Source organism: Nyctibius grandis, chromosome 3 (assembly GCF_013368605.1).
Source record: "Nyctibius grandis isolate bNycGra1 chromosome 3, bNycGra1.pri, whole genome shotgun sequence".
Classification (NCBI taxonomy): Eukaryota; Metazoa; Chordata; class Aves; order Nyctibiiformes; family Nyctibiidae; genus Nyctibius; species Nyctibius grandis.
Window position 1 is genome coordinate 4,991,129 of NC_090660.1, and position 14,099 is coordinate 5,005,227.

The 14,099-nt window shown below is 41.4% G+C and overlaps 1 protein-coding gene across 2 annotated transcripts in view; it reads left to right on the forward strand.

Moving 5' to 3' along the window:
* Nucleotides 1-14,099, forward strand: part of RECK (reversion inducing cysteine rich protein with kazal motifs) — a 76,186-nt gene that overhangs the window by 17,202 nt on the left and 44,885 nt on the right. Inside the window, exons 4-6 of one of the 2 annotated variants that reach the window (XM_068396002.1) lie at nt 291-327; nt 10,579-10,664; nt 13,575-13,622. In XM_068396002.1, coding sequence (XP_068252103.1) covers nt 291-327; nt 10,579-10,664; nt 13,575-13,622 — 171 coding nt within the window. The remainder of the gene's footprint in view (nt 1-290; nt 328-10,578; nt 10,665-13,574; nt 13,623-14,099) is intronic. The other variant, XM_068396003.1, reaches the window with a different exon arrangement.

The window sequence follows — 14,099 nt, forward strand, 5'->3', positions numbered from 1 at the left end:
ACACTGGTGGAGAAAGTTGACTAGCAAGCGTATTCCAGGTAATCACAAGATGCTCTGCACCTACAAAAACACTGCTGTTGATTTCATACTCTGTAGATGGCAGCCTTCTCATCGAAGCAAGTGGTACTTCTATCATGTAGTGCTTCTTCAAAAGATGTTTCAGACATAAGAATTCATCCAATAGGATATTTAAAACCCGGGGCAAAAATGAAGAAAATGCTGGTTTGTGTCTGCTAGGAACTCTCTTATTCTGTAGACTTCCAATTGCTTAATTGCATTTTACTTTTCAGGGAGAAGTGTGGGGTTGTATAAATTCTTCTTTGCCAGGTAAGAAATACTAGTTTACTATTGAATCGTGTTGCTTTTTCACCATGTGCATGTTTTGATGTTGTGTCTACCACCTGCACCTATAGATTTCGTGATAATTTAACTTTCCTTGTGCTTCCATTATAAACTGTATTTGGTGTCTAGTTTCCTTTAGTCTAAGCTGGGTTACCTGTGCATTTTTTTAATGCTTCTTTTCTTTTCCTAGTTAGAAAATGTTTAATATGTTTGTATGCTTAAACGTGTGTGCTTCTGTGACACATCCAAGAAGTATCAAAGTATCAAAGCGAGTCCAGAGGAGGGCGACCAAGCTGGTGAAGGGTCTGGAGGGTCTGACCTACGAGGAACGGCTGAGGGAGCTGGGGTTGTTTAGCCTGGAGAAGAGGAGGCTCAGAGGTGACCTTATTGCAGTCTACAACTACCTGAAGGGAGGTTGTAGTGAAGTGGGAGTCGGCCTCTTCTCCCGGGCAGCTAGCGATAGGACAAGAGGACACAGCCTCAAGTTTCGCCAGGGGAGGTTCAGGTTGGACATTAGGAAGAATTTCTTTTCAGAAAGGGTCATTAGCCATTGGAATGGGCTGCCCAGGGAGGTGGTGGAGTCACCATCTCTGGATGTGTTTAAGAAAAGCCTGGACATGGCACTTAGTGCCATGGTCTAGTTGACATGGTGGTGTCAGGGCAATGGTTGGACTCGATGATCCCTGAGGTCTCTTCCAACCTGGTTGATTCTGTGATTCTTTCCTTAAAAGGTTTTCTATTATTTTTAGTTTCAGTATACCTTAGCCTGATCTATAAAATCATGGATTATTGCAACTTTGATCTAGATAGTGTATAATTGGGAAAAAAAAATGAGTAAGGGGGAAATAGTGAGAACTAGACAAAACAATTTAAGAAGTGCTGAGGCTCAGATCAAGAACCAAACTGCTTGGTACAGGTGGATTTAGAAAGTTAAAGTCACAAGGCAGGACTCTTACGTTAAAAGGAGAGATCAAAAATAGATGAAATGGGACTTAACTATTACTATTGTGTCATATATCATTTCTAAAGGACTTCGAGTATGCTATGGTTGAAAAAGTGGTAGTGAGGGAAGAGGAGGCTGTAACAGTTTTATGACATCTGCTCAGACTTCCCCTCTCCCCGGCTTCAGAGGCAAACTGTTGATTCCAGTGCATGCAAAGAGATTTGCTGTCTTATAGTTTGCTAGTTTTACTTAACCAGTAATATCTTCTGGAGTTGCAGTGCTTCTGTCTCATCTGAAACCGGATAAATTTTTAATTGGAGGCAATCTTCACTGAAGCTCGGTAGCTAGACACAAATGAGTGGCAATGCTTTTACTGCAAGTGAGAAATACATCTTTTATTTTGAATCTTAGGTTTGTGTAAGCAAGTGAAAAAGCATTGGAAATCTTTGTTAATGAGCCACTCCTAAATTGTCTTCCTGTGCTTTCTAAACTGGTGTGAGGCCTTTTCACAGAATCACAGAATGTTAGGGATTGGAAGGGACCTCGAAAGATCATCTAGTCCAATCCCCTGCCGGAGCAGGATTACCTAGATCATGTCACACAGGAACGCATCCAGGCGGGTTTTGAATGTCTCCAGAGAAGGAGACTCCACACCCTCTCTGGGCAGCCTGTTCCAGTGTTCAGTTACCCTCACCGTAAAGAAGTTTTTCCTCATATTTATGTGGAACCTCCTGTGTTCCAGCTTGCACCCGTTGCCCCTTGTCCTGTCAAGGGATGTCACTGAGAAGAGCCTGGCTCCATCCTCATGACACTTGCCCTTTACATATTTATAAACATTCATGAGGTCACCGCTCAGTCTCCTCTTCTCCAAGCTAAAGAGACCCAGCTGCCTCAGCCTCTCCTCATAAGGGAGATGTTCCACCCCCTTAATCATCTTCGTGGCTCTGCGCTGGACTCTCTCTAGCAGTTCCCTGTCCTTCTTGAACTGAGGGGCCCACAACTGGACACAATATTCCAGATACAATATTGGACACAATATTTTCAGTTCCTTTATGGTAGGATTCTGTTGTCATCTGATTTATGGAAAAAAAGTTGCTTCTTCAATGGTGATGTAAATCATAGTTTAGTTCTGTGATAGAAGGGAAATCTTCCTGTAGTATCCTGAGCTTGTATCCTGAACTGTGTACCTGCACAAAGCCACTCACTTTTCATTTTTTTTGCATGTGAAGTTACGTTACTGTTTTCTTCTTCTTTGACGTGAGCCACTTTTAAAATTCTTTTAAGTATTCTCCAGTGATTCCAGACACTCTAGGATTTTGTAAATTAATGGTGTGTGTATAGGACAGCATTACAGGAGAAGCTCCTATTCCTTTTCTGGGAAATGAGTACAACTGAGTGCCTCTCTGAGGTGCACGTACGCCAGTGCACACAGCATGGGGAGCAAATAGGAATTAGAAGTCTATGTGCAGTGACAGGGCTACAATTTTATTGGGGTCACAGAGATGTGTCAGGAAGGATCCCACAGCTGCAGTGCTGAGATGGACAGATACAGGAAGGACACACCAGGAAGGTGAGGAGGGGGGTTGCCCTTTATGTGAGAGTGTAGCTGGCATGCATGGAGCTCTGCCTGGGGATGGATGATGAGCCAGCTGAGAACAGCACATGGGCGTATGAGTGCCATAGTATGGGCATATCAACATATTAGTGAGCAGTCCAACACGGGTGGTGTTGTGGGTGTCAGCTACAGACTGCCTGGTCAGGAAGTGGTAGTAAATGAGGCCCTCTTCATACACCTGGAAGAAGTCTCATGTTCACAGACCCTGATGCTCATGGGCAACTATAATCACTCTGGTACCTTTTGAAGAGACAACATAGGAGGGCACAGGCATTCTGCTTGGAAGAATCCCCTGGAATATGGCCCTACAGGAAAGAGGGGGTCCAAGAGAGCTGTTTGATTTTCAGGGATCACCTTATCCAATCTCCAGTTATGCACGATGGGGTTAGAAAAGCCAGAGCCTATCTGGAGTTGATCCTGGTGAGGTATGTGAAGGGCAGCCAGAAAGCTGCCCTGTTTCTTTAACTACATCAGCAGCAAAAGGAAGACTAGGGAAAACGAGGGCCTTCTGCTGAATGGGGCAGGAAACCTGGTGACAAATGACATTGAAAAGGCCATAACCTTCTTTGCCTTAGTCTTTACTGGTAAGGCAAGCCTTCACGAATGCCAGATCCCTGAGATTAGTGGTAAAGTCCAGAGCAAGGAAAACTTGCATTTGATGGAGGAGGATTAGGTTAGGTAATATTTAAGCAAACTGAACACAAGTCTATGGGACCTGATGGATACCCTTCTGCGTGCTGAGGGAGCTGGCTAATGTCATTGCAAGGTCACTCTCAGTAATCTTTGAAAGGTCATGGCTATTGAGAGAGGATGCTGAGGACTGGAAGAAAGCAAACGTCACTCCTGCCTGTAGAAAGGGCAAGGAGGACTTGGGGAACTACAGGCTGGTTAGTCTCACCTCAAACCCTGGGAAAGTAGTGGAGCAGATCTTCCTGCAAACCATTTCCAGGCATATCAAGGACAAGAAGGTGATTGGTTATAGTCAGCTTGGATTTATGAAGGGAAAATTGTGCTTAACTAACCTGATAACCCTCTATGATGAGATGACTGGCTTGTTAGATGAGGGGGGAGCAGTAGATGTCTGTCTCAACTTCAGCAAGGCTTTCAGCACTGTTTTTAATAACATCCTTATAAACAAACTGATGAAGCATGGGCTGGATAAGTGGACAGTGGAGGTGGGTTGGAAACTGGCTGAACTGCTGGGCTCAAAGGTTTGTGATCAAGTGGCACTGAGTCCAGCTGGAGGCCAGTATCCCAGGGGTTGATGCTGCATCTAGTCTTCATTAATGATGGGACGGAGTGCACTCTCAGTGTATTTGCATATGATACAAAACCAGGAGGAGAGGTTGCTGGACCAGATAGTTGTGCTACCGTTCAGAGGGATGTTGATGAGCCAGAGAAATACACAGACAGGAACCTCATGAATTTCCAGAAATGGAAATGCAAAGTCCTTGACCTGGTGAAGGTCCCATGCTCCACAGCACACAGGAGGCTGACTAGCTGGAAAGCAGCTTTGTAGAAACATACCTGGGGATCCTGGTGGACAGCAGGTGAATCATGATCCAGCAATGTGCCCTTGTAGCAAAGGCGGCCAACAGCACCCAGGATGCACTAGGGAGAGTGTTGCCAGCAGATCAGGGGAGGTGATCCTTCCCTTCTACTCATCGTTGGTGAGACCACATCAGGGATACCGTGTCCATTTCTGGGTGTCTTGGTACAAGAAAGATATGAACACACTGGAGCAAGTCCAGCAAAGAGCCACTTTAAGATGATTAAGGGACTGGAACATATATGAGGACAGGCTGAGAGAGCTGGGATTGGTTACCATTGTCAAGAAGAGAAAGCTGAGGGAAGTGGATCTTATCACTATGTATAATTATCTGATGGAAGTGTGTAAAGAAGATGGAGCCTTGCTCTTCTCAGTGGTATCCAGTGATAGGACAAGAGGCACCGAGCACGGATTGAACAACAGTAAATTCCATTTAAGCATAAGAAAAAACTTTTTTACTGTAAGGATGGTTGAACAGTGGAAGAGGTTCCTCAGAGTTTGGGTTTCAGTGGCATCCTGTCATAACACAACATATATGCTAAATAATTTGGGACTCTGCCTTGTAATTTGCTGCTTGATATATCCTTTGTGTATTTTCATTATAGTTTGTGTTTTCTCCTCTTCCATTCCTTCCCCACAGCAACTTGATATTACTAATCTGTGTTAAAATTTTGAAATTGTTTTATTTACTGGTAACTTCATCACGATAGTTACTTTAAAATGTTAATACTCTCACAGCTACCATTCTTTTTCACTTGTTTCCACTTCCTTCAACTCATTGCGGTGGTCTTCTATTAACTTTCTTTTATGGCTCATCCTCACAAAACAACACTGTAAGTCATGTTTTATTGTCCTTGCCAAGACAGTGATGTAAGCCTTAAATACTTAAGACTAAATGTTCAGGAATGTAAGTATTCTCTGAAAGAAAATTATTTTTCCACATTTTCTGAAGGCAAATATCATTAGTTTGTCAATGTTTGTTTATTAAATCCAGTAGGCCTACAGAACATGTGTTATTTTGGGGGACTTTTCTAGGCAATTAAAGTTTCTTTATGACCACGCACACACAATACTGTTCATGAAACTGCTTACAAAAGAAGATCGAGGGACCCCCGGCGGGGGCGGGGGGGGAGCAAGCTCAGCAACCTGTAAATCTAGATGATAACTATGTTCTGATCTTAAGCTTTAGCATTCAAGAAAGATGTTGAGGTGTTGGAGCGAGTCCAGAGGAGGGCAACCAAGCTGGTGAAGGGTCTGGAGGGTCTGACCTACAAGGAACGGCTGAGGGAGCTGGGGTTGTTTAGCCTGGAGAAGAGGAGGCTCAGAGGTGACCTTATTGCAGTCTACAACTACCTGAAGGGAGGTTGTAGTGGAGTGGGAGTCGGCCTCTTCTCCCAGGCAACTAGCGATAGGACAAGAGGACACAGCCTCAAGCTTCGCCAGGGGAGGTTCAGGTTGGACATTAGGAAGAATTTCTTCTCAGAAGGGGTCATTAGCCATTGGAAGGGGCTGCCCAGGGAGGTGGTGGAGTCACCATCTCTGGATGTGTTTAAGAAAAGACTGGACGTGGCACTTAGTGCCATGGTCTAGTTGACATGGTGGTGTCAGGGCAATGGTTGGACTCGATGATCCCAGAGGTCTCTTCCAACCTGGTTGATTCTGTGATTCTGTGATTTTCTGTAAACAGACTGTAGAAGACTTCAAAGAGACAATAAAATTCTGACTTGGACTTTCTTGCCTCCTTCTTGACACATGCAACTCTTGAACATGAGAAGCCTAGTTGTTTTTCGCTTTCTTCTTTTTCCATCTTCCTTTGTTTTCCTCTCCAGTTTCCTCGGCATCACGGTGATCCAGCATTTCTCAGATATTTTCACAATGTAGAATGTTTCTCTTATCACAAAATAAATGTATCAGAGATGACATTCTAATTTTTCATGTTTATGCAGCTTTTTACCTCAGTTTCTGACTTCAGTACTCTCGTGGAGACTGCAGTAAAATATTTATAATAAGGAAGGAAAATGTGTGTGTTGTAAGTCATCTCACTAATGTGATGTGGCTTCTGGAAACTTTCTGGAGGAGATGTGGGACAAGAGCCTGTGTTATGCAACTAGATGATCTTTTATAGTTCAGGGATCTGTATTGTACTTGGTGAACAATCAGAACTATGGATTCCAGGCAATTAATTGTACACTGAAGGTGTATTTTCATCTAGAAATGTATGCTTTTTGGTTACCTTGGCTACAAAATTAATTTATAAATTAAAATTGCAGTTCAACGTTTTTTTGAAGATGTGACATCAATTTTTTCTCTCCAAGCTTGTCTGCCACTTGTAAATATCCTAGGGAGAGGGCCACTTGCCAAGAAAATACTAACTACGGCTGAAACTTATCAGCGTTCTTAATTTGGCGTGTATTTGTAGTTGGCTTCATTCTTTTAGCACAGTTTAGTTCCAATAAAAGTATGTCTGAAAACCACAGGCTCTGTATTGCACAAAATATGGATGCTTGATTATTCAGTGGTGATTCACTGGTGACTGACTATTCAGCGATGACATTGCCCGTAAAACCGTACAGCTGTATTTGTCATGTGTTTCTTCTGGATACAGCTGGATATTGCAGCAGACATTTCTGGAAAGCTTGTTTTCATATTGCACATGATATTTCTTTTATGTTTTTTAGATTGCTTATACCTTACAATATCAATCCTACTAATAAATATTCTACAAAACGTTAGGAGTTTGGTATAGTTGAAAGGAGTCTGTGTATAGTTCCACACATGAAAGTTATGCAGAAACAACTGCTACATTATTTTAGGCCTAAAATAGAATGTAGTGAGTAGTTACTTTGGCAATTAACTGTACGTACGTAGCTAAACATATGTGCACGACTTCCATGTAGACATGCATTTACTTCTGGAATTAGTTTAAAACAATGCATCAAACTCTGAATTTTTGAACATTGATTACAGACTACTGATGTGTGCACAACAGCCATCTCTGACACTTTCAAAAAGATACAGAATCAACCAGATTGGAAGAGACCTCTGGGATCATCGAGTCCAACCGTTGCCCTGACACCACCATGTCAACTAGACCATGGCACTAAGTGCCATGTCCAGGCTTTTCTTAAACACATCCAGAGATGGTGACTCCACCACCTCCCTGGGCAGCCCATTCCAATGTCTAATGACCCTTTCTGAGAAGAAATTCTTCCTAATGTCCAACCTGAACCTCCCCTGGCGAAGCTTGAGGCTGTGTCCTCTTGTCCTATCGCTAGTTGCCCGGGAGAAGAGGCCGACTCCCACTTCACTACAACCTCCCTTCAGATAGTTGTAGACTGCAATAAGGTCACCTCTGAGCCTCCTCTTCTCCAGGCTAAACAACCCCAGCTCCCTCAGCCGTTCCTTGTAGGTCAGACCCTACAGACCCTTCACCAGCTTGGTCGCCCTCCTCTGGACTCGCTCCAACACCTCAACAGCTTTCTTGAAGTACGGGGCCCAGAACTGGACCCAGGATTCAAGGTGCGGCCTCACCAGTGCCGAGTACAGAGGGACGATCACTTCCCCAGACCGGCTGGCTACACTATTCCTAATAGAGGCCAGGATGCCATTGGCCTTCTTGGCCACCTGGGCACACTGCTGCCTCATGTCTAGCCGGCTGTTGATCAGCACCCCCAGGTCTCTTTCCACCGGGCCGCTTTCTAACCACTCTTCCCCCAGCCTGTAGCGCTGCATGGGGTTGTTGTGGCCCAAGTGTAAGACCCGGCACTTGTTCTTGCTGAACCTCATGCCGTTGGTCTCGGCCCATCTATCTGACCTGTCCAGATCCCTCTGTAGGGCCTTCCTACCCTCCCGCAGATCGACACTCCCACCCAGCTTGGTGTCATCTGCAAATTTGCTGAGGGTGCACTCAATCCCTACATCTAGATCATCTATAAAGATATACTCCATCCCTGAAAAACTAATTCCATACCCCAGTTATGGAAGTGGAAGGTGAGCTGAATTTGCAGTTGTTTGTGGCCTTCACAGCTGCTTTGAACTACTTTGAATTGGAAAGGTGACCCAGTACTCTGAATAAATGTAAAGAAGATTTGAGCAGTCTACAAAAAGATGGGTAAATCCTTGGCCTGCAGTGCTTCCAGAAGGTCTGGACCATTCAGATGGTACATGGCCACTTCAAACTGACAGCATGCAGGCTGCAACCAAAAGTTGTTCTTCACCTTTGCCTCTCTGCTCCCTCCACCCGCTATGCAATCCTGCTCCTTAGTTGTGTCGAGCATTAAGGTTTTAATTTGCATTTTAATAAATGTAATTAATATTTTAATTTGCTGGGGAAATATGCTAATTTAGCTAAAGATTTTGCTCCTCCTTTATAAATTTACTATTAGTGTGTTTTCTTAATTTGCCCATCAGAATGTGATGAAAGACTGATACTGGTAAGACTTTATGCCACCTGTGTTTTTAAAGCTGACAAAGTGTATTTTAGAGGCAATTTTGTTCATGATAAATACCTACTGGTGATTGTTTTCTGTTGATTGCAATGATTTTTAATGACTTTTTTCCTGGTATTTTCTTAGCATTTGAATTTAAGCTCACTGATCTCCCTTCTAGCTCTTTCACTTCCCTTTTTTAAAGCTGGACATCCCATGTGACTTTTCTTTACAGACATTTCTACTAGGCTTAAGAGCATCTTTTTAAATTAAGTGGTTGATTCTTTCACTTCGTACTTTTCATTTCTACATAAAGGATATAATTTGTGCATGTCCTAAAATACTGCTTCATTTTTAAAGTATTCATAACAAAAATGAGTGCTTCATTTCAGCTAAACAATTCCACCCCCTGCCCTAAGAAATAAAGAGTGTAACAAATTCGCCACAGCTGCTGGGCAGCTGCATAGGTTAAACCTTCCCTTTAATTATTTCTGTCTTTAAAGTTATGTGAGAAATAAATACAGGAATGCATTATTCTTCTTATTTGATTTCTGATGTCTTGATAACATCAGAAAATCTGTATTTGTGAATAGATTAAGAGGATGAAAGAACTTATGGCAGCAATTTGCTTTTCTATATAACTTTATGGTAAGAAATGAGGATCATGGGAATGGTGAAATAAATGGAAAAAAGAGAGACAGGGAGATGGGAAACTTTTATTGAAGATAATTCTGGATATGAAACCATGTTATTGGAGGGGATAAGCTACAGAGGAAGTGTCGTGGTTTTACGCCAGTAGGCAGCTAAGCACCACACAGCCGCTTGCTCACTCCCCCACCAATGTGAAAGGGAGGAGAATCAGAAGGGTAAAAGTGAGAAAACTCGTGGGTTGAGATAAAGAAAGTTTATCATTAAAAAAATAGAAGAAAAAAAAAAAGAAAGGGGAAGAAAACTCCCACAAATGATGCAAAAGAAGACAATTGCTCACCGCCAACCGACTGATGCGCAGCCACTTCCCAAGCAATGGCAGCTCCTGCCAACCTCCACCCCCTGGTTTTATTGCTGAGCGTGACGTCATATGGTCTAGGATATCCCTTTGGTCAGTTGGGGTCAGCTGCCCCAGCTGTGTCCCCTCCCAACTTCTTGTGCACTTCCAGCCTACTCAGTGGTGGGGTGGGGTGAGAAGCAGAAAAGTCCTTGACTCTGGGTAAGCCCTGCTCAGCAGTGACTAGAACATCCCTGTGTTATCAACACTGTTTTCAGCACAAATCCAAAACACAGCCCCATACCAGCTACTATGAAGAAATTTAACTCCATCCCGACCAAAACTAGTACAGGAGGCTTGAAGAAAAGTAAGAAACGTATTCTGCATTGACAAAGTTGGTAGAAAAATATGCTATTGAAACCAATAAGAGGATGTGTCTGTAGAAGATAATGTTGTTAATTTTAATGAAGTTGAATGTATAGAATTCATAATTGTCAAGTTCAGTATTTATTAAGGCACAGAATTGCTCTTTTCTTCCTTAGAGTTGGTTTGAAATGACTTATTAAATTCCAATAAAAATGTAATGTGTAAATAGGCTTCTTGAATGAGAACAGGATTACCAAATTTGAAAAGTAACTGACTCATGGGGAGGGAAGGGAAAATGATAGCATCGTTTCTCTTTCTACTGTAATATGTGCTGTGATCTTATTTTCAAAGGAGTTTTGAAGAAGTCTGACGGGTGGGTTGGTTTAGGTTGCTGTGAGCTAGCTATTGCTGTGGAATGTCGGCAAGCATGTAAACAGGTAAGGCTTGCTAATTGTTTTTCTGTGGTTAATGTCAAATGATGCTGTCTTGAATTCATTTATGTATTACTGTTTATGAACTTCAGACTTAATGCATTTTTTACATAAAAGTTAAATTATCACATAAACTCTTTAAACTTGCAAACTATGACTAGATACTTTCCAGGAGGTGGTAAATGCCAGCAACCAAATTCCAAAAACCAAAACAAATAATTTCTGTTTTTAAAGTGACTTTTCAGTAAAAAAGTAAAAGTTCAAGTCTACTGAGATGAAAACCTAGTTTAAAAAAAAAGTGGAGGGGTTGCAGGGGAACATTTTTTTGGATATGTAGTTTCCACTGTGCTGTAGGACTAGGCTGCTTGCTATGACTTGATGAGCCTAAAGAAGAAATTTGAAGACCTTAGGGGTAGCTGTGCCTTTTTTATACATTCTGACCTTATTGCAGTCTACAACTACCTGAAGGGAGGTTGTAGTGAAGTGGGAGTCAGCCTCTTCTCCCGGGCAACTAGTGATAGGACAAGAGGACACAGCCTCAGGCTTCGCCAGGGGAGGTTCAGGTTGGACATTAGGAAGCATTTCTTCTCAGAAAGGGTCATTAGACATTGGAATGGGCTGCCCAGGGAGGTGGTGGAGTCACCATCTCTGGATGTGTTTAAGAAAAGACTGGACATGGCACTTAGTGCCATGGTCTAGTTGACATGGTGGTGTCAGGGCAATGGTTGGACTCGATGATCCCAGAGGTCTCTTCCAACCTGGTTGATTCTGTAATTCTGTGATTTGATTGCTCAGTAATGAAGATACAGTTAAGATGAAATCTTACTGTGTTTATGACTTGGACACCACAGAAATTCCAGTGTGAGAGCGGGCAAGCTGGCTGCAGATGTGTCCTAACACCACTGCACTTGGCAAATTGAGCTAATCCACTTAGTTTCGCTTTGCAAACAGTAGGTGTGTGATTATTGCTGATGGGCTCTAGTTTGTTACTTCATAGTAATTTATTGACTGAATCCATAAAGATTCTGAAGCTGTCTTTGGTTATGCTAAACTTAATTTCACGATTATTTTTTTTCCTCACAATCTCTACATGAAAGTTGTTGTTTTAAAGTAACGCTGAGCGGAAGGCAATGTGTGGCTCTTTCTAACTTCTCTTTTTTTGCAGTGTCGTGTTTAGTGATGCAACATTGTGATTACAGCCCCAAAACAGATTTTTCTGCCTCTTCAAAGAGGTTTCTGTTCATCAGATGGAAGAACATTGGTTTTGGTGTTACTATATCACTGGTGTTGTCAAGTGACAATTTTAAACATAATACATAAATTTAGCTACGACCTTTTAAAAATCTGTGAAGCATTTTGTGACTATTTTTTTTTCCCAAGTATATGCTTGTGACCTTAAAAACATCTACAAAGTCAAAAAGCATATAATTATTTATCATCATCCTTGTAACTCAGTTCTGGAGCGCAGATGTACTTAATATTCACTGTAATATCTTGCATGTGACCTGTGTAATCTTAATCTTGGACCAGCGGCTCCTGCAAATTGTTGTCATGCAAAAAAAAGATGTTACCTTCACCCAAAAGCATATAGTTCAAACTGTTTGACAAGAGATGAGCAGTGAGTACAGAGTAGTGTGGAAAAGAGATGAGGAGTGAGTAAACAAATTGGGTACTTTTGATTTTCTGAAAGAAGATAGGTGTATCTGTTCTCAAATGCATTTCTCTGCAAAATTTTCAAATTTATCCTTATGTTTTCCAGTTTCCAGAGGTGTTTTCCAGACCTGAGAAAAACACTTCTGTTTATTGCAGTGTCCTATGAAATTTTGTTAATTTAATCTTATGATTGTTATATCATTTCTCATTATTCTCAAAATCAGATGCTGTGTTGTTTGATTACAGAATCTGCTGTCTCAGAATCTTGGCTGTATTTTGTACTTTAGCTGACTCTGATGCATTTCATATGATTTTAATTTAAACTAAAATATAGATACTTGCCAAACATGGATAATGGGAAATATTTGGATTTTAATTTTGATTCTTGAAACTTGAGAGAGTTTTGGAAGCATTTTGAAGAACATGATATGACAGGTCTGAGGCCAGACTTTACCCTGGTATTTTAAATTACGGGAGGGGAAAATAACTAATGTTAGTAGTAATAATAATTTTGAGTATCTGTCATATAAAAAAGGAGAAAGAGGTACTCTGTGGAAGAAACTGATCTGCAGTTTGAAGGGAGAATTTCTGCAACTCAGTTTGACAATAGGAACTGTAGGAGTGTACGTACAAGAGGGAGGAGAAGGGAAAGCGGTACATAAGTGTGCCTTTAGGTATTAGGAAGAAATTCTTTACTGTGAGGGTGGTGAGACACTGGAACGGGTTGCCCAGAGAAGCTGTGGCTGCCCCCTCCCTGGCAGTGTTCAAGGCTGGGCTGGATGGGGCTCTGAGCAACCTGGTCTAGTGGAAAGGTGTCCCTGCCCATGTCACGGGGGTTGGCACTAGATGATCTTTAAGGTCCCTTCCAACCCAAACCATTCTATGATTCTATGAAGTGGTACTGAGCAGGCAAAATGGGGAGATTTTTATGCTCAGGTTCTTCCATTTCCTAAATGTTTCCTGTATTCTGCTCTATCTGGTAAACCTTTCACAAAAACAAAGTTGCTTTGTGTGCTTCTGTATCAACTAACTTGGTGCAGAAATATGAGGGTTTGGTTTTTAATTAAATGTAGTATTCACAGTCATTGTTTCTTTTTTTTTTCTTAAAGCTTTACATGGATTCCTTAGGTTCTTAAAAAGCAACATTTAAATAGATTATGAATCCATGGTTATCACAGTTAATATAGAGGTAGAATCGTCTTTATTTTGCAACATGATTTTATTATTTTCTACTACAAATGGAGAAATTTATCTGTCTTCCAGGCTTCTGCAAAGAATGATGTTCTAAAGGTTTGCAGGAAGGAATACGAGGTATGTGTATATGTGTCTGGATATATGTTACTAAAAAATCAACTGTTTCATAAATTCTGTAAAAGTATCCTGTAGAAGAGGGAAAGTCCAGTCTTCCTATAGTCATATTTCTGGATATACTCATTCTCATCCACATGTAAATTACCTCTCTCTACACTTTTTGCAAAAGTATAATCGTTTTCTGTAAAAAGGACTTGTCTTTTTTTATACTTGAGTATATCTTAATTAGAATGAAAAAGATGCAACTTTCAAAATGGAGACATGGATTCCAAAAAAGTTTGTTTTATAGGAGTTCTGATGAAACTCAGCATTCATTGTGAGCATTCATTCAGTCAGAAACATTTTGGTTTCTGTAGTGGGAGAGTCTGTTTAAAAGTGACCTAAAGAAATAAACTCAGGAAAAAATAACCTTTTAAGTATCCTACCCTAATGTATATAATTTCAAATGAATAACTTCTTGTAACATCGGTGAAACTA